Source organism: Oryx dammah, unplaced genomic scaffold, assembly GCF_014754425.2.
Source record: "Oryx dammah isolate SB20612 unplaced genomic scaffold, SCBI_Odam_1.1 HiC_scaffold_2, whole genome shotgun sequence".
NCBI lineage: Eukaryota > Metazoa > Chordata > Mammalia > Artiodactyla > Bovidae > Oryx > Oryx dammah.
The window spans coordinates 177,829,524-177,845,601 of record NW_024070186.1 but is presented as its reverse complement, the minus strand read 5'-3'; the positions used below and the strand labels follow the sequence as shown (position 1 = coordinate 177,845,601).

Below are 16,078 nucleotides of genomic sequence, written 5' to 3'. Positions count from 1 at the left end.
AACCACAAGGCACAGGACCAAGTATTGGTACGCTGTATGGTGGTTTTAGAAACGCTGCCCTTTCCAAGGCGTTCTTCAGCGCTCTCACAGGAGCCTGTGGGCACACGTCCATCTCCTCTGCCATCTTGAGCCGGTTCTCTCGAGTTATTATCGATGGATAGTTCTGCCTGGGTCCAACTGAAGGTGTGGGTTCGCTTTAGTGCTGTTGATTTCATGTCAAAGTTGTTTTGCTCGTTCATTTTAGTTGAAGTAAGTGACTAATGAGAAGATCTGACTTTGATCTGCACAGGCCTCTCTATGTCACCGTAGTGTATGAGGGGAAATGCTCTCACTGCATGCGGGTTGGCGTGGCTGTGCCTCTGTCTGGGACTGTCGCCAGACTTCGGGAAGCAGTGTCCGTGGAAACAAAGATCCCCACTGATCAGGTAATAAGCTGGCTAAGACTGATGACATATGAGCGACAAAAACATTGCTTTCTATTCTTCTGGAATATTTTTTTTTAACAGTTCTCAGCCAAACATGGTTGGATAGAAATTTAAAACTAGTTGCTTGTACTGTTAAAGGAAAGATAAAAACATCAAGATCCAAAAGAGAAAAATATACACACAAAACTTTCCATGCTTCATTTAATTGTGTATATATATATTTAAAAGGAAAAGCTGTGACTTTACACCAAGACCTTCTTTCAGCTTTGTTTATAGAGTAGAATTAATTAAACCACCACCACCTTAGATCATTCTATGGATGCTCATGTGGGCCACAGGAAGAGCATCCTGTGGTATTTGAAGGTCAGAGGCTTAGAAAACCCAACCAGTTGTTCTTGAAAATTCCTTCCCATTATGGTGAAAAGAATGAGCATATTGTTAGTACTGTACATACAGGGGTCAGTGTGGTTTATTTTCTGATTAGAGTGTTTTACCTTGTTTAGATAAGAGAAAGGAAAGTTGTAACCCCCTCCAACCCCCAACCTTTCTTTTTTGGGTAAATATTTGATACACAGTTGTATTGACCCAGAATAATTTTGGCCTGTTTGTGACTTGACATACTTTTACATACCTCTTTTACTCAATTCACTGTTAAGAGTTTTATTTCGGAAAAAATTCCCTATTTAAAATTTACCAAGGAAAGATGATTCAGTGGCTGAATGGCTTTTCCCTAGATAACTTCTGAATGCTGCTATGTAATCATGTAAATAATGAAGGTGTTTAGTATTTTCGCCTCCTGTGACCTCATCTGGGAAGTATTGCAGTAAAACAAATACCACCAGCAGTGTTGCCCTGATGCAGCAAGTATTTCATATTTTTGTAGGCCAAGTACTCGCAGATTGATAAAATGTTCGTGGTTTTCCTTACTTTGAAATGCTCGTTCATGCTTTCTTTTTTTTGTAAATTCAAGGTGAGGGGAAAGATAGAGAGAGGGAGGCTTCGGTGTGTGTCTGAGGCTAATCTGGTTGTATCTTTAAAGCCTGCAGTGCTGTCTGGCTCTTTTTGCATTGTTTAAGTGAGTGGTATAATTACAAGTTTGTTTTTGACCTCAGCTTGCTGGAGAAAGTGAAGTATACTTGGATGTTCACCTGCAGGAAAACAGTGTGTTCATTAAAATCATTAGAAGAAAAATGTGAGAGGATTGTTTTTCTTGGATTGTTTGTGGACTGTGCCACCAAGCCCCTTTCACCTCATTGACTCCTAGTATGTTTGTATAGTAGAGGGGGCCTTAGGAGCCTAGTCCAACCTCCTCATCTGAAGGAGGCCCAGAGAAACCATGTGACTTGTTCAGGGTCATGGGGCTGGTTGGTGGCAGGCCGGAACTGGAACCTCTTCAGGCCTGGTCCAGTACTTTTTCACTGGACGGTGCTGCTGAGCGTGTAATGAGGTCTCTACATGTCTCCGTTGTCTTTTTCCCCATCTTTTATTTTTCTTTCTTTATAAAGTAGTCAGCCATTTCAGAAGCTTAATGAAAGTTAGTAAAAATGAAAGTACCTTGTATTAAGGATCTTAGAACTAAGGCTTATTAACTTTAATACTGTGTTATATATTCATTTATATTTTGTCTTGTGCATATACTTTATTTACTATTTTATGAAAATGGAACCGTGTACTCATACTTTTCTTTTCCGACTTTCACTATTTACTTAGGAGATCTTTCCATGTTAGTGCAAATATTTGTAGCTTATTCTTTGCAAGAACTTTATAATTCCAGTAGAACTATAGTATAGTTAACTAGTTCTTTTTGTTGGGCATTTGAGTCCATTTACTTTTTTTTCCAATACAAATCTCTAGGTTATTTGACATTTTTTAATCTGAAAAGAAGAAAATTTAATGGTAGAAAATCTCAGAATCAGATGTAGACTCTTATCATTGCTGTGAGGCTGGATAGTTGTATAACCTTAGGCAAGTCACTCCATCTCTCTTTAGTTTCTTCTCCCTGTGAAACAAGGGCTTTAGACTTTGTAAGTGCTGCCTCTCTTCACCAAAGCTGGATATAGTGCCCCAGCACTCTGAAATCAGTTTGTTGTTATAAAACCACAGAGGATATTGTGCTTCCAAGACTCTCTTATTAAGGGCAGATCCCCCGGGCATGATGAGGTGTTTCCAAGCCCTCAGCTCCCCTGCAGGCCTGCTGATCTGGAGAAGTTCATGGCTGGATTAGGAGATCAATTCTTAATGACTGTCCAGTCACCCAACTGTTTGCGTTTTTCCCGTTTTTAGATTGTGTTAACAGAAATGTACTATGATGGGTTCCATCGTTCCTTCTGTGACACAGACGACCTGGAAACGGTCCATGAAAGTGACTGCATTTTTGCCTTTGAGACTCCAGAAATATTTAGGCCTGAAGGAATTCTCAGTCAAAGAGGTAAATGAGCATCTGTTTCCCTAATACCACCTGGGTTTGCAGGTTTAACAACTGTCTACTCTTTTAGCTTATTGTATGATGGTATAATTTTTTGAAATTGTGGTGAAATACACTTAACATACCTTTTTATGATGGTATCCATTTTAGGTAACATATTTCCCTCGAAGAAGGTAATTCTTGTAAAGAACTTTGTTCCTGGCCTTAGGATCTTCAGTTCCTAGGGCTTCTGTTCTTTTTACTCTACTCCAGTGGTTGTCAAGGCATCAGTGTCACCTGGGAACTGATGAGAAATGTAAATTTTTAGGTGCCCCTCCAGACCTACTGAGTGAGAAACGTTGGGGGCAGAGCCCAGCAGTCAATTAACAGGTGATTCTGATGCAGGTGAAAGTTTGAGAACTGCTGCCAGTCTTATCAGTTTTTTGCACTGGTGATTTTTAGAACTAAACTCTCCTCTAGCCCCTACTTTTCTTCTGGTTGCGTGCCCTGACTTTCAGCGGTCCACTGGAATCTCTGCTTAGAGCTCCGCAGCATCTCACACTGAGCATTTCTTTCTAGCTCCTCTTGTGTTTCTTCTGTGGAGTATCACTGTCCTTCTTTTCACCCAAGCTTGGCCCAAGTACTTTTCTCTTGGATTTTGACTTAAATTCACAACTGATCAAATACTCTGTAGTTTTCCTCTTCATTCTACTGCTGCTGACACGGTGCAGACCAGTCTCAACTGGGCTTTTCTAGTAATTTCTTTACCCTTGGGCTTTCTCTTATTCAATTATTTCTTCACAGTGCTACCAGGCTTATTCTTACATAGAGTTCTGATCATGTTACATGCTTATTGATGTCCTGGTGGTTCCCTTTTGTCTGCAGTAAAATCTAAATACCTTGGAAGAATGCCTGGCCCCTTTTGTCTGCATTTAAATCTAAATACCTTGGATGAATGCCTTGCTTTTTTTTTAGCCTCTCTACTATTAGGTTGGTGCAACAGTAATCACAGTTTTTGCATTGCTGAAATTGGCCATTTGATAAATTGGAATACATTCTAAATAAATGTGGTGATTCCTTTATACATCATTTTAATGTGTGTTTCTTGCTTTGTGTTTTTTTGTTTGCTGTTTATTTTGTATTTATTTTAGACTATGGAAAGGATGTTAGACAAAAAGCAGATTCGAGTGATTTTCTTATTTGAGTTCAAAATGGGTTGTAAACCAGTGGAGACAGTTTGCAACACCAACAACACATTTGGCCCAGGAGCTGTTAACAAATGTACAGTGCAGTAGTGATTCAAGGTGTTTTACAAAGAAGGTGAGAACCTAGAAGATGAGCCTAGTGATCAGCCATTGGAAGTTGACAGTGACGATTGAGAGCCATCATCAAAGCTGATCTTACGACTACATGAGAAGTTGCTGAAGAACTCAGTGTTGACCATTCTGTGGTCATTCAGCATATGAAGCAAATTGGAAAGGTGAAAAAGTGCAATAAGTGGGTACCTCATGAGTTGACTGGAAATCAAAAACATCGTTTTGAAGTATTGTCTTCTCTTATTCTACACAGCAACAACGAGCCATTTCTTGATCAGATTGTGACATACAATGAAAAGTGGATTGTAAACGACAGCTGGTGACGACCAGCCAGCTCAGTGGTTGGACTGAGAAGAAGCTCCAAAGCACTTCCCAAGGCCAAACTTGCTCCAAAAAAAGGTCACGGTCACTGTTTGGTTGTCTGCTGCCCATCTGAGCCACTTGAGCTTTTTGAATCCTGGCGAAACCATTACATCTGAGAAGTATGCCCAGCAATTGATGAAAACTACAGTGCCTGCCACCAGTATTGGTCAACAGAAAGGGCGCAGTTCTTCTCCACAACAACAACTGACCACACTTTGTACAACCAACGCTTCAAAAGTTGAACGAATTGGTCTACAAACTTTTGCCTCATCCACTATATTCACTTGACCTCTCACCAACCAACTACCACTCGATAAGCATCTCAACAGCTGTTTGCAGGGAAAATGCTTCCACAATCAATAGGATGCAGAAAATGCTTTCCAAGAGTTTTTATGCTACAGGAATAAACAAACATTTCTTATTGGCAAAAATGTGTTGATTATAATGGTTCCTATTTTGATGAATAAAGATATGTTTGAGCCTAGTTACAATGATTTAAAATTCATGCTACAAACCCTTAATTATGTTTGCACCAACCTAATATATTCCATCTTCTTTCCCATGTACCCTGTCCAGATTTACTCTTTATTTCTTGAACATGCCACATGCTTTTGTACTTTCCCTCCTGTTTGCTCTGCTGAAAATTGATTTCTGCAGCTTTCATTAACACCTACTCTGTCTCCCCTAAGCACACATTCCAGTCTCCTCATCCCACTTGTCCTAAGCAGCCACTGTTCTGCTTTCTGTCTCTGTAGATTTTTCTAGCCTAGATGTTCATATGAGTGGAATCATATAATACGTGGCCTTTTGTGACTTGTTTCTTTCACTTAGCATAATGTTTCCAGGTTCATCCATTATAACATTTATCAGTCCTTCAATGCTTTTTATGGCTGAATATTATTCTGTTATATGTATATACCACATTTTCTTTATCCATTTGTCTGTCGATGGGCATTTAAATTTCCACCTTTTGTCTATTATGAAATAGTGCTGCTGTGGCCATTCATGTACAAGTATTTGTTTGAATACCTATTTTCATTTTTTTTGGGAGTATATACCTAGAAGTGTAAATGCTGGGTCATATGATAATTCTGTGTTTAACTTTCTGAGAAATTGCCAGACTGTTTTTCATAGAAACTGCATCATTTTTTCCTTCCCACCAGCAATATATGAAGGTTACAGTTTCTCCACATTCTTGCCAATAGTTGTTATTTTAGCCATCCTAGTGAGTGTGAAGTGATATGTCGTTGTGATTTTTATTTGCATTTTCCTAATGATAAATGATGTTGGTCATCTTTTCATGCATTTTTAGGCCATTTCTTCTTTAGAGACATGTCTATTCAAGACCTTTCCCTCCTTTAAACTTGGGTTGCTCATCTTTTTGTTTTTGAGTTATGTGTTCTTTATGTTTGCTGGGTACTAGACCCTTGACAGATATATGATGCAGATATTTCCTCCCATTCTGTGGGTTATCTTTCCACTTCCTTGATACTGTCTTTTGATGCATAAACGTCCTTAATTTTGATGAAGTCTAGTTTATCTTTTCCTTCTTTTGTTGCTTTTGCTTTTGATGTCATTTCCAAGAATCCATCACTAAAGCCAAGGCCATGAAGATTTATCTGTTTTCTTCTAAGAAAACTGTAAGTTTTAGCTCTTAGATTTAGGTCTTAGATTCTTTTGAAATTAATCTTTGTGTGTGGTGTGAAGTACCATTCTTTTGCATGTGAATGTTTGGTAGCCCCAGTACCATTTGTTGAAGAGATTTTTCTTTCCTTGTTGAATGGCCTTGGTGCCCCCGTTGGCAGTTCTCTTCTTCCTCTTTTCCTTCACCTCTGCTTCCACAGGTCTCTGGTGCCTTTAGTCTCTGAACCTGTGGTAATTCTGCATTGTGGGTTGGTCAGCTTTCCCCACTGCCAGCTTAGGATTTAGTTTTCTCTCTTTATTTTCAGGCATATGCTCTTGTTTTTTTTTTTTTTTTTTAAAAGTTGTTTTCTAATTTTAGTTGCATTGCAGTAAAAGGCCAGAAAGCCTGTCCTCACTTCCCCAGCCCCAGATTGGCAGACCGACTCCTGCTCTTCTGTGTTCCAGTGTCGCTTCTGCTAACCTCTGACACTAGCGTGTTGTGTGGAAATGCTGGTTTCTTCTCTGTCCTTCCTACCATACTGTGAAATTCTTTGTAGCTGGGACTGCATTTTGCTTCATCTTTCTGTACCCAGAAAGATGAGTATAATTCCTAACACATGGTCAGAGCCTTTCCCCAGATCCCCTTTCATATCCCAGTTGCTTAGGGTTAACACTGTTTCTATTTATAAATGAATTTGGTGAGGTCCATGGTTATATAAGTGCCTTTGTTGGGAGAATATAGCACTTAGCGAATATGTGTAAGCCTCTGCTCTTTACAAAGGCCTCATCAGTATTTCGTTGATGCCTGCGAGGCTATTCTTTTCCCCATTTTACAGGAGAGGGAGCTGAGACTTAGAGAGGTCAGGGGCCCAGGTCACACAGCTGGTAATGGTGGGGCTAGACTTTGAATGTGGAGCTTGATTTTTCAGCAGCTGAGTGTATCCTCTCATCTCATTAGGCAATCCTGATCAGTTTTAGCAGAACAGGTCTTGCCAACCTTACCTCTGCTAAGAACCTAGGAAATGAGCCCATTAATTGTCTCAAATTCAGCATTTTCTCATACCAAAGTTTAAAATGGTTATGAAGTGAAACCTGCTGCTCTGTCGTGATTTCTTTATGGTATTTAAGCTCAAGAGGTTTTCTTTACTAGCTTGGTGAAGATTCAATTCTTCCTTATTTCTAGTTTCTGTGTTCTCATTTTTAGACTCTAGTTAATTTGGAATTTATTTGGTATTAACTAGATTCAACAAATGCATAGTTAATACCAAAATAAATTTGTTGAATACCTGTTGCTGGGTATTTAGCTTATTGCTGGAGTATTGCTATGAATACTTTTGTGTAAACCAGCTTTTATTTTATTTTCCTTCTGGTAATACTGTTATTATTTCTTTGGTGTGGTGGTGGTGGAGGGCTTCTTTTCTCCAGTTGACATATCATTTCCTTAGGCTATCCTTCCAAAGGATTAAGGAAATGAGCAGTTATTTAGTCAAGCACTTACTGAGCTAAGTGTAAGACTTGTACTAGATGCTGAATTCCTCAGTACCTCTGATTGACAGATCGCTCTGCTCTGGGGCATGTTCGAAGACCTGGATTTTGAAGACCTGCACAGGCCAGCACTGTGCCTGTCAAACATATATTTTTGTTCACTTTCAGTTCAGTTCAGTTTCTCAGTCGTGTCTGACTCTTTGCGACACCATGAATTGCAGCACACCAGGCCTCCCTGTCCATCACCAACTCCCAGAGTTCACTCAGACTCACGTCCATTGAGTCAGTGATACCATCCAGCCATCTCATCCTCTGTCATCCCCTTCTCCTCCTGCCCCCAATCCCTCCAAGCATCAGAGTCTTTTCCAGTGAGTCAGCTCTTCTCATGAGGTGGCCAAAGTACTGGAGTTTCAGCTTCAGCATCATTCCTTCCAAAGAAATCCCAGGGCTGATCTCCTTCAGAATGGACTGGTTGGATCTCCTTGCAGTCCAAGGGACTCTCAAGAGTCTTCTCCAACACCACAGTTCAAAAGCATCAATTCTTCGGTGCTCGGCTTTCTTCACAGTTCAACTCTCATATCCATACATGACCACTGGAAAAACCATAGCCTTGACTAGACGGACCTTTGGTGGCAAAGTAATGTCTCTGCTTTTCAATATGCTATCTAGGTTGGTCATAACTTTTTATTGTAGATCAATCCAATCTAGTTGATTAAAGTTCTGTAATGGCTGTGAGCGTCTTAGACGCCTGGGTCTAAATCAAAGAAAAGGAGCTGCCTTTGGAATATTGAAGATTGTTCCACATATACTGGTCTTTATTGTTTATTAAAAAAAATTTGGTTGCTGGTTGTATGAACTCACTTTAAGTCTGTCCTGGAGAGTCATCCTGCAGACTTGCCATTCTAAAACCAATATTCATTGACGTGAATTGTTTTAATGTTCAGTTTTTAAGGTAGGTAAGGCTAGTTTAAATGATATAATGGATGCCAATAATTTTTTTTAAGGGCTGGATGAGTAATCTCGAAGTCAGTCATTTGTTCCTCATTCAGTTGCAGTGTAAATAACATAATGACAACTTAACTTCTCTGATGGGTGTGTTTTTTATAATGAAAGAAAAAAGACATTTGAAGAGATAAAGTAAGTTTTCATTTTATTTTAGGAATTCATTTAAACAACAACCTAAACCACTTGAAGTTTGGCTTGGATCATTATAGACTGTCTTCTACACAAGCAGCAGCAAAGCAGGGGAAAGCGGACTTGCCCCTCTCAAGAGCAGGAAGCGACAAGATCGTTCTGTTAGTGTGCAATCGAGCCTGCACTGGGCAGCAAGGGAAAAGGTGACAAGCAACTTACTTTCCAATAAGTATAGAGACTTTAAAAGCCTAACATTTTCAAATATTTTAAAAAGTAGGGATTAAAAAATCCTTACTCTTGAGTACTTAATTTTTGATTCTGATATTTAGAAAGAGCATGTGTGTAAGTTGACCTGATTTGAGGGGGTTGACACGGGGAGAATATAAAATTAGGATGATAGGATCTGAGTTAGGATGGCTTTCAAGCTCACGTAGTTTTCAGAGGCACATTTCTTATCTGTATTTTCAGCTCAGGATCCTCCTGGAGCCCTAGACTTCTAGACCTGTATCCAGCTACTTTCTTTATAGCTTAAAAAAAAAAAAAATCTTAACAAAGCTGCTTGGAGGGCATGTGCACCTCAATCTTGTGTTCCAAGCTGAACTCATTGTCTTTCCCTATAAACCTGACCCTCCCATCATTTCCTGTTCCGGCAAATGGCACCACTGTTCATTCAGCTGTATTTAGTCAGACATTTGAGAGTTAGATCTCTCTCTTAAATCTGTTTCCCTCTCTAAGGATTTATGGGAGTTTTAGACTGTCTTTAAAGTAACATTATCACACTAGTAATGTAACTAGAGTAGTAATAACATATGGATGTGTTTCGGGGAGGAAGGATACAGTGTTTCTAATATTAGAGTAGCATTTATATTAACCTTTTAAAATGTTGTTTTGAAATAAGTTTCTTATTTAAGAATGGAAAATAACATAAATGCAAAATGTGTTGATTTGTATATTTATGATGTTCATTAGCGAGTGTTGCGAGTGTTTATAGTGTGTTGGGCACTATTCTAAACACTAGGGGTACAGCAGGATCTGTATTCTCTTGGTGCTTGCAACCTAGTTAGGACAGAGCCACTAAAGACAAGTAAACATTTAATTTCAGACAGTCATTGTTACTTTGAAGATATTAAAACATGCTGGTATGATAGAATGTGCTGGTGGGGGTCTGGCTGCTGCTGCTAAGTCATGGCAGTTGTGTCCAACTCTGTGTGACCCCATAGACGGCAGCCCACCAGGCTCCCCCATCCCTGGGATTCTCCAGGCAAGAACACTGGAGTGGGTTGCCATTTCCTTCTCCAGTGCATGAAAGTGAAAAGTGAAAGTGAAGTCGCTCAGTCGTGTCTGACTCTTAGTGACCCCATGGAATGTAGCCTACCAGGCTCCTCCATCCATGGGATTTTCCAGGCAAGAGTACTGGAGTGGGGTGCCATCTGGCAAAACTCCATTAATGAGGAAAGTGAGGGAGGGCCTTCCTGAGGAGGCAGTAGCTGGGCCAAGCCAAGTGAGAAGTTGTGAGCTATGTGAGCCTCTGGGGAAAGGATCTCATGAAGAGGGGACATTGAGTACAAAGTTGCTGAGATTATGGCTGAGTAATATTCCATTGTTGGAGAAGGCAATGGCACCCCACTCCAGTACTCTCGCCTGGAAAATCCCATGGGTGGAGGAGCCTGGTAGGCTACAGTCCATGGGGTCACTAAGAGTCGGACACGACTGAGCGACTTCCCTTTCACTTTTCACTTTCATGCACTGGAGAAGGCAATGGCACCCCACTCCAGTGTTCTTGCCTGGAGAGTCCCAGGGACGGGGGAGCCTGGTGGGCTGCCGTCTCTGGGGTCGCACAGAGTCGGACGCGACTGAAGCGACTTGGCAGCAGTATTCCATTGTATGCATATACTACATCTTTGTCCAGTCCTATGTCCATGGACATTTAAATTGCTTCCATTCTTGGCTAGTGCAAATGTGCTGCAATGAATATTGGGGTGCATGCATCTTTTTGGATTAGGGTTTTCTCCGGGTATTACTGGCTGAAAGGGAAGGGGAGGAATAAATTGGGAGATTGGGATTGACATACACATACAACTATCAATATATTTATAAAATAGATAGTTAATAAGGACCTACTGTGTAACACAGAGTTCTACTCAATACTCTAGCCTATGTGGGAAAAGGATTAAAAAACGAGTGGATATATGTATATGTAAAACTGATTCATTTTGCTGTACACCTGAATCACAACATTGCTAATTAACTGTACTGGAATAAAAATTTTTTGGAAAAGATGCTGAAATTAGAAGGAGCTTGGCATGTTTAAGGACAGAAGGAAAGGCAGCTCATCAGACTTAATATAAAATAAAGAACTTATGGAATCCCTTTCATGATGCTGGTCTCTTAAAAGTAAAGAGATTGTCATATGAAAAATCACAGTTGTTTTTAAGCAGGTGGGCTTACTGTTGAATTCTACTGTGAGTAAACTGGTACTTGTTAGGAGCAGGTTTCTTGGTGACATTAGCACCTCTGCTTTGGCCTAAGTCAGGCTCAGTCTGTGTATTCATTTCTTCATTCATTCATTCAGCATCTACTGTTTTCTAGGCATCGGCTCTTCGGGCTAGTATGATAAATCAGTCATAGTGTCTGCAATCAGATAACGCAGTCTATTGGTGGAGGCAGAATAAGCAAGTGGTATTTGCAATGCAGCAGTGCTTGGTTCGCAGAGCTCGGGGTACCACTGGGTCCTTATATGGTTGAGTAGGAAATAGCTTAAGAGTGACAAGGCTTTTCCAGGCTGAGGGAATTGACTGCCTGTTGAGGGTGTGAATTGGATGCATTCAAGGCAACAGCAAGTAGGTCTGAATGGCTGGGGCTTGGGTGAGAGTTGAGGCTAGACCAGTGCTCCCCACCGTGGCTGCATCTTAGGACCACCTGGGGTGGGGGGGCCTAAAACAGTCTCAGTACTCAAACCACAGACCAGAGCGATTACAGCAGAATCTCATGGGCATCACTGTATTTTAAAGTTCCCTTGCTGATACCAGCCTGTATGCGTGGCTGAGAACCACAGCTCTGTTCTCCCTGTGAGCTCAGCATGGGATAGGAAACCTGGCAGCAGCCACATGGCTTCTCCCCTTGACTAGAGCTGACTTTTAATGTCACTTGCTTGCCAGTGTCTTCCTCATCAGACCACCAGGATATGGCCGCCTCCCTGCGAGGCCTCCCAGCCCTCTCTCTCTATTCCTCTGGCACCTAACCCCTTACGTGTTTGATCCATGTTATTTTCTAGACTCACGTCCACGCCCACCTGCCTTCCTCACTGTCTCCACTAATTCTGTCATCTGACCACCTAGTATCATGGTAGCATACTTTATTGGAAGCCATTTTGGTGTATAAGTTGTTAAATTTCATTTATGAATCTCAGTTTCTCTTCTGATTCTTTTCATCTACTTAAGAGTATTAAATTTCCTATTTGCTTTCTTTTGAAAACTGCCCTAAAACTAATTGTATTGTGATTCTATTTAAAAAGATCATGAGAAGAGAGTTACAGTATTGAAAGAATTGTCATACTTTTTAAGGTGGATGACAGTTATTTTTGTATGTTAGATTTGGACTACCTTTTGTGCTGCACTTAGAGAAGACAATAGCATGGGACCTTCTGCAGAAGGAAATCTTGGAGAAGATGAAGTACTTCTTGAGGCCTACAGTTTGCATTCAGGTGTGTAAGCCTTTCGATACTCCAGAATAGCATGTGTGTACCCCATGCAGAAACAGTCACCACAGTGAGATGGGAAGTTCAGACCTTTGACCTTGGGAAGACTAGCCACTGTGCTGGAGTGTTGGGGAGCCCCAGAGAAAAGCTCCTTAGCAGAATCTGCATTCAGGTTTTCCAGACTGAAAACTTATCCCTTGTTTTATGAAGGGAGCTGGCTCTTGCAAGGTTTTCTGTGAACTGCCGGGTATTCCTTTATGTTTGTCTAATAAAGTTTAGCACGTGATCAGCTTTTGTAGAGAGAGAGATTTTGTAGACAAACTATATGTTTTCAAAATTCTGACTACTTTGCTAAGGTGTCTGTGGGAAACTTAATGTTAAGCTAAAGCAGCATGTTACTTGTCTTGCATAACATTTGATATGTAAATTGCATTTGGGTCAGTCATATTTAAAGTGTGTTAGAGTGGCTCAGCAACCTCACGGAATATTACAGAGAAGCGTTTTGTAGAACAGTGTGCTTTCCCGCTAACCTGGCTGGGAAATGCCCCTGTGAACCACATGCCCTGGAAGAGAAACCGAACCTGATTTGCCTTTGCCATTTGACGCAGGTGTGTCCATTCAGTTTGCGTGTGGTCAGTGTTGTGGGAATAACGTACTTGCTGCCCCAGGAGGAGCAGCCTCTGTGCCACCCGACGGTAGAAAGGTAAAAAAAAAAAATCACCTTCTAGGATTTCATGTATGCTTGTGTGTAATTTCTAGTGATGTCTGATGTAATTTCCGTAGAAGAGTGTTACGTTCTTCAGGCTCGTTTAGAAAGTAAACCCTTACTTTACTTTGATTCATATTTGAGTGGGATATGTTTTATGATCATTTTTGGAATCAGGAAAACCTAGAGTACTTATGTTAGGCAACTAAATTGGTCTAAGTCTTAGGATGATAGATGAATTACACTTGCATATTCACCAAGATTGAAGTTTTCCAAAGTAGAATTCTAATCATAACAATTTCCTCCTTGAAATCTTTAAATGATAAGCCCAGTTTCTCTACAGTTTCAACCCTGACTGCTTCTTTTCTGTCAAGCCTCATTCTTTCCCCCACTGTCTCAGACCTTCAGCAGCATCAAAGTGCTGAGGGTTGCTTGAACGTAACAGCACGGGTTTACATGCGCCTTCCCATGTGCAGCCTCTCTGTTAATAATTCCTTCCCTTTGAGCCTCTCTTCACACTGTCCCCTCCCCCCTTTTTGCCCCCAGAATTAGTCTCTCCCCTACGCTACTTCTGTGCTTTTTATACACTTCTGTCCTCTTACAACACTCTACTGTATTAATAAAATAATAAACATATGTGTACATAGACACACTACACATATATGGATATATATAAAACACAGTATTGCCTCTATTATAATGCCTTTTCCAGTAAATATTGAAGTGCCTGCATTTCAGGATTCCAAAAAAGTATGCAACATAGTTCTGTTCGAAAGGAATTCACTGTTTGGCTTTAGAAATTAGAGTTAATAGATTAGATAATGATCTAAAACATGGCAAAAAAATAAAAAGTATTTGAGAAGTAATATTGACTGTTAATGCTGAGTGTTTCAGAAGATGGCTGAGGAGCCAAGGAGCTCAGGGGCAATAAATGAGGTAAAACTTGAGGGGTCCCTTGCAGGAAGGCATAGTTTACATTGGTGTGGGCACAGTCCCGGGACCAGGCATGATGTATGGAGGGAGGTGGAGAGAGGCAGACTTCGTTCTGATTGTTGTCTAGTCTCTGGTTTGGTGAGAAATTAGACAAAAATTGGAAAGATCATACCCTCTAAGAGTTACATGGATAGCCTTATAGTGTGGTACTAAATTTCTTCCCGTATCTTTATTTCCATGTTGAATATTTTAATTTAAGGATTTTTCAGTCCAGTTGTAATCAAATCATTAAATATGAGATTATAATGGTCAGAAACTTTTTCTGATGGGGACCAATGATGCAGATTTTCAGCAATCGCACTATGATTTCAGATGGTTCACATATTTAATTAAACTCATTTATTTAGAAAGTAATATGTGACTCTCTTCTCTATCCTATAGGGCACTAAAATCTTGTGGACCAGGCGGTACTGCTCATGTGAAATTAGTAGTAGAATGGGACAAAGAGACAAAAGATTTGTAAGTATTTTCTTACTTAGTGTTTATATAGTCAATTGTCTTAATGGTTATTTTAATAGCATACGTTTGAGCTTTCAAATGAGCTGAAACACAAACCTCTCTTTTCTTTAGCTAACTATCCAAATGTATTGCTAATCCTTTATTTAAGCAATGTATTATTTCCTATACATTCTGTTGTCTGGATCCCCAAATCTTAGAACATTTGTTTGCTGGTAATGAGACAGAAGCTATATATTCAAATTACTTTGATTATTATTACAGGCCCATTAACTCTAGCTGCTGCTGCTGCTACTAAGTCACTTCAGTCATGTCTGACTCTGTTCAAGTTACGCTAAAGGCATGCCCTTTAATACAAAAGGATAAGAATATATGAATTAATCAGCATAGTGTGTGGCTAGTCCTGGAAAAACCAACTGCAAATTATTTCTTGAAAATGACTTTTTAGATTGAGAACTTTTCAAGAACATTTTGGATCCTAGAAAAGTTGGATTGCCCCTTTTGCTCTCCTACATATTGATCTTCTCAGTTATGAATTTATAGTAAGGTTGTGAAGCTGTTAATTTTATTCTTGTGTCAGTTTTGCATGACCGTCTGATACATGCTTTTCTGCCCCTCATTGCAGTTTGTTTGTAAATACTGAAGATGAGTATATCCCTGATGCAGAAAGTGTCCGGCTACAGAAGGAGCGTCACCATCAGCCTCAAACTTGCACTTTATCCCAGTGTTTCCAACTCTACACCAAAGAGGAGCGGGTAAGGTTGGGCAGCATTCGTTGGGTGATGAGGGTAGTAGGGAGGCACCAGCGTGGGATGACCCTGGAGAAGAATAGATTATGCCCGAGATGACCTCAAGAATTGGTTGCATTTATGTAGCTTCTGCACGTGTGTTAGTGTTAACACGCATCTTAACACGCATCTTAGTGTTAATCCTTTTAGGACTTTAGCAAAAAGCAGTTTAAATTTCTGGAATTTCTGGAAAAAAATGTTCTAGACCCATATCTTTGTATAGTTCTTTTTTTTCCTCCTTTTTAATAGTTAATGATTGAGTTATTTTTTTTGTTTTGTTTTAACTTTGAGATTAAATTATTTTCCTTTGTAACTAGGTCAGTGGTTCTCAACTTTTTGGTAGTGAGAACATAGATGCCAGGACTTATTAAAATTAATTAAAATTGAAAATTCAGTTCCTTAGTTGCATTAGCCACATTTCAAGGGCTCAGGAGACACTGTGGCTGGTTGCTCTTGTTTTGGAGAGTGTAGATATAGACGTAAATCTACAGTGTAGGACAGTATGGTTTAGACCACTTAGCATGGTGCTTTGTAGGTTATAGGGATTTGGTAACTGAGATAGTGGATGGGACCCTTGACTGTGTGTTTTTTCAACAGGAATATTTAATAGCAAGGTAGATAACATGCTTATCTAACATATTTTTATATAATGAATCTAAAGCAAAACATCCTGTTCATTGGATAAATA

General features: G+C 40.0%; 1 protein-coding gene across 1 annotated transcript in view; it reads left to right on the top strand.

Moving 5' to 3' along the window:
* Positions 1–16,078, top strand: part of USP31 (ubiquitin specific peptidase 31) — an 83,902-nt gene that overhangs the window by 41,082 nt on the left and 26,742 nt on the right. The window contains exons 5-11 of the mRNA XM_040257778.1: positions 290–425; positions 2,709–2,853; positions 8,776–8,953; positions 12,342–12,453; positions 13,056–13,150; positions 14,528–14,605; positions 15,228–15,357. Of these exons, the coding sequence (XP_040113712.1) occupies positions 290–425; positions 2,709–2,853; positions 8,776–8,953; positions 12,342–12,453; positions 13,056–13,150; positions 14,528–14,605; positions 15,228–15,357 (874 nt within the window). The remainder of the gene's footprint in view (positions 1–289; positions 426–2,708; positions 2,854–8,775; positions 8,954–12,341; positions 12,454–13,055; positions 13,151–14,527; positions 14,606–15,227; positions 15,358–16,078) is intronic.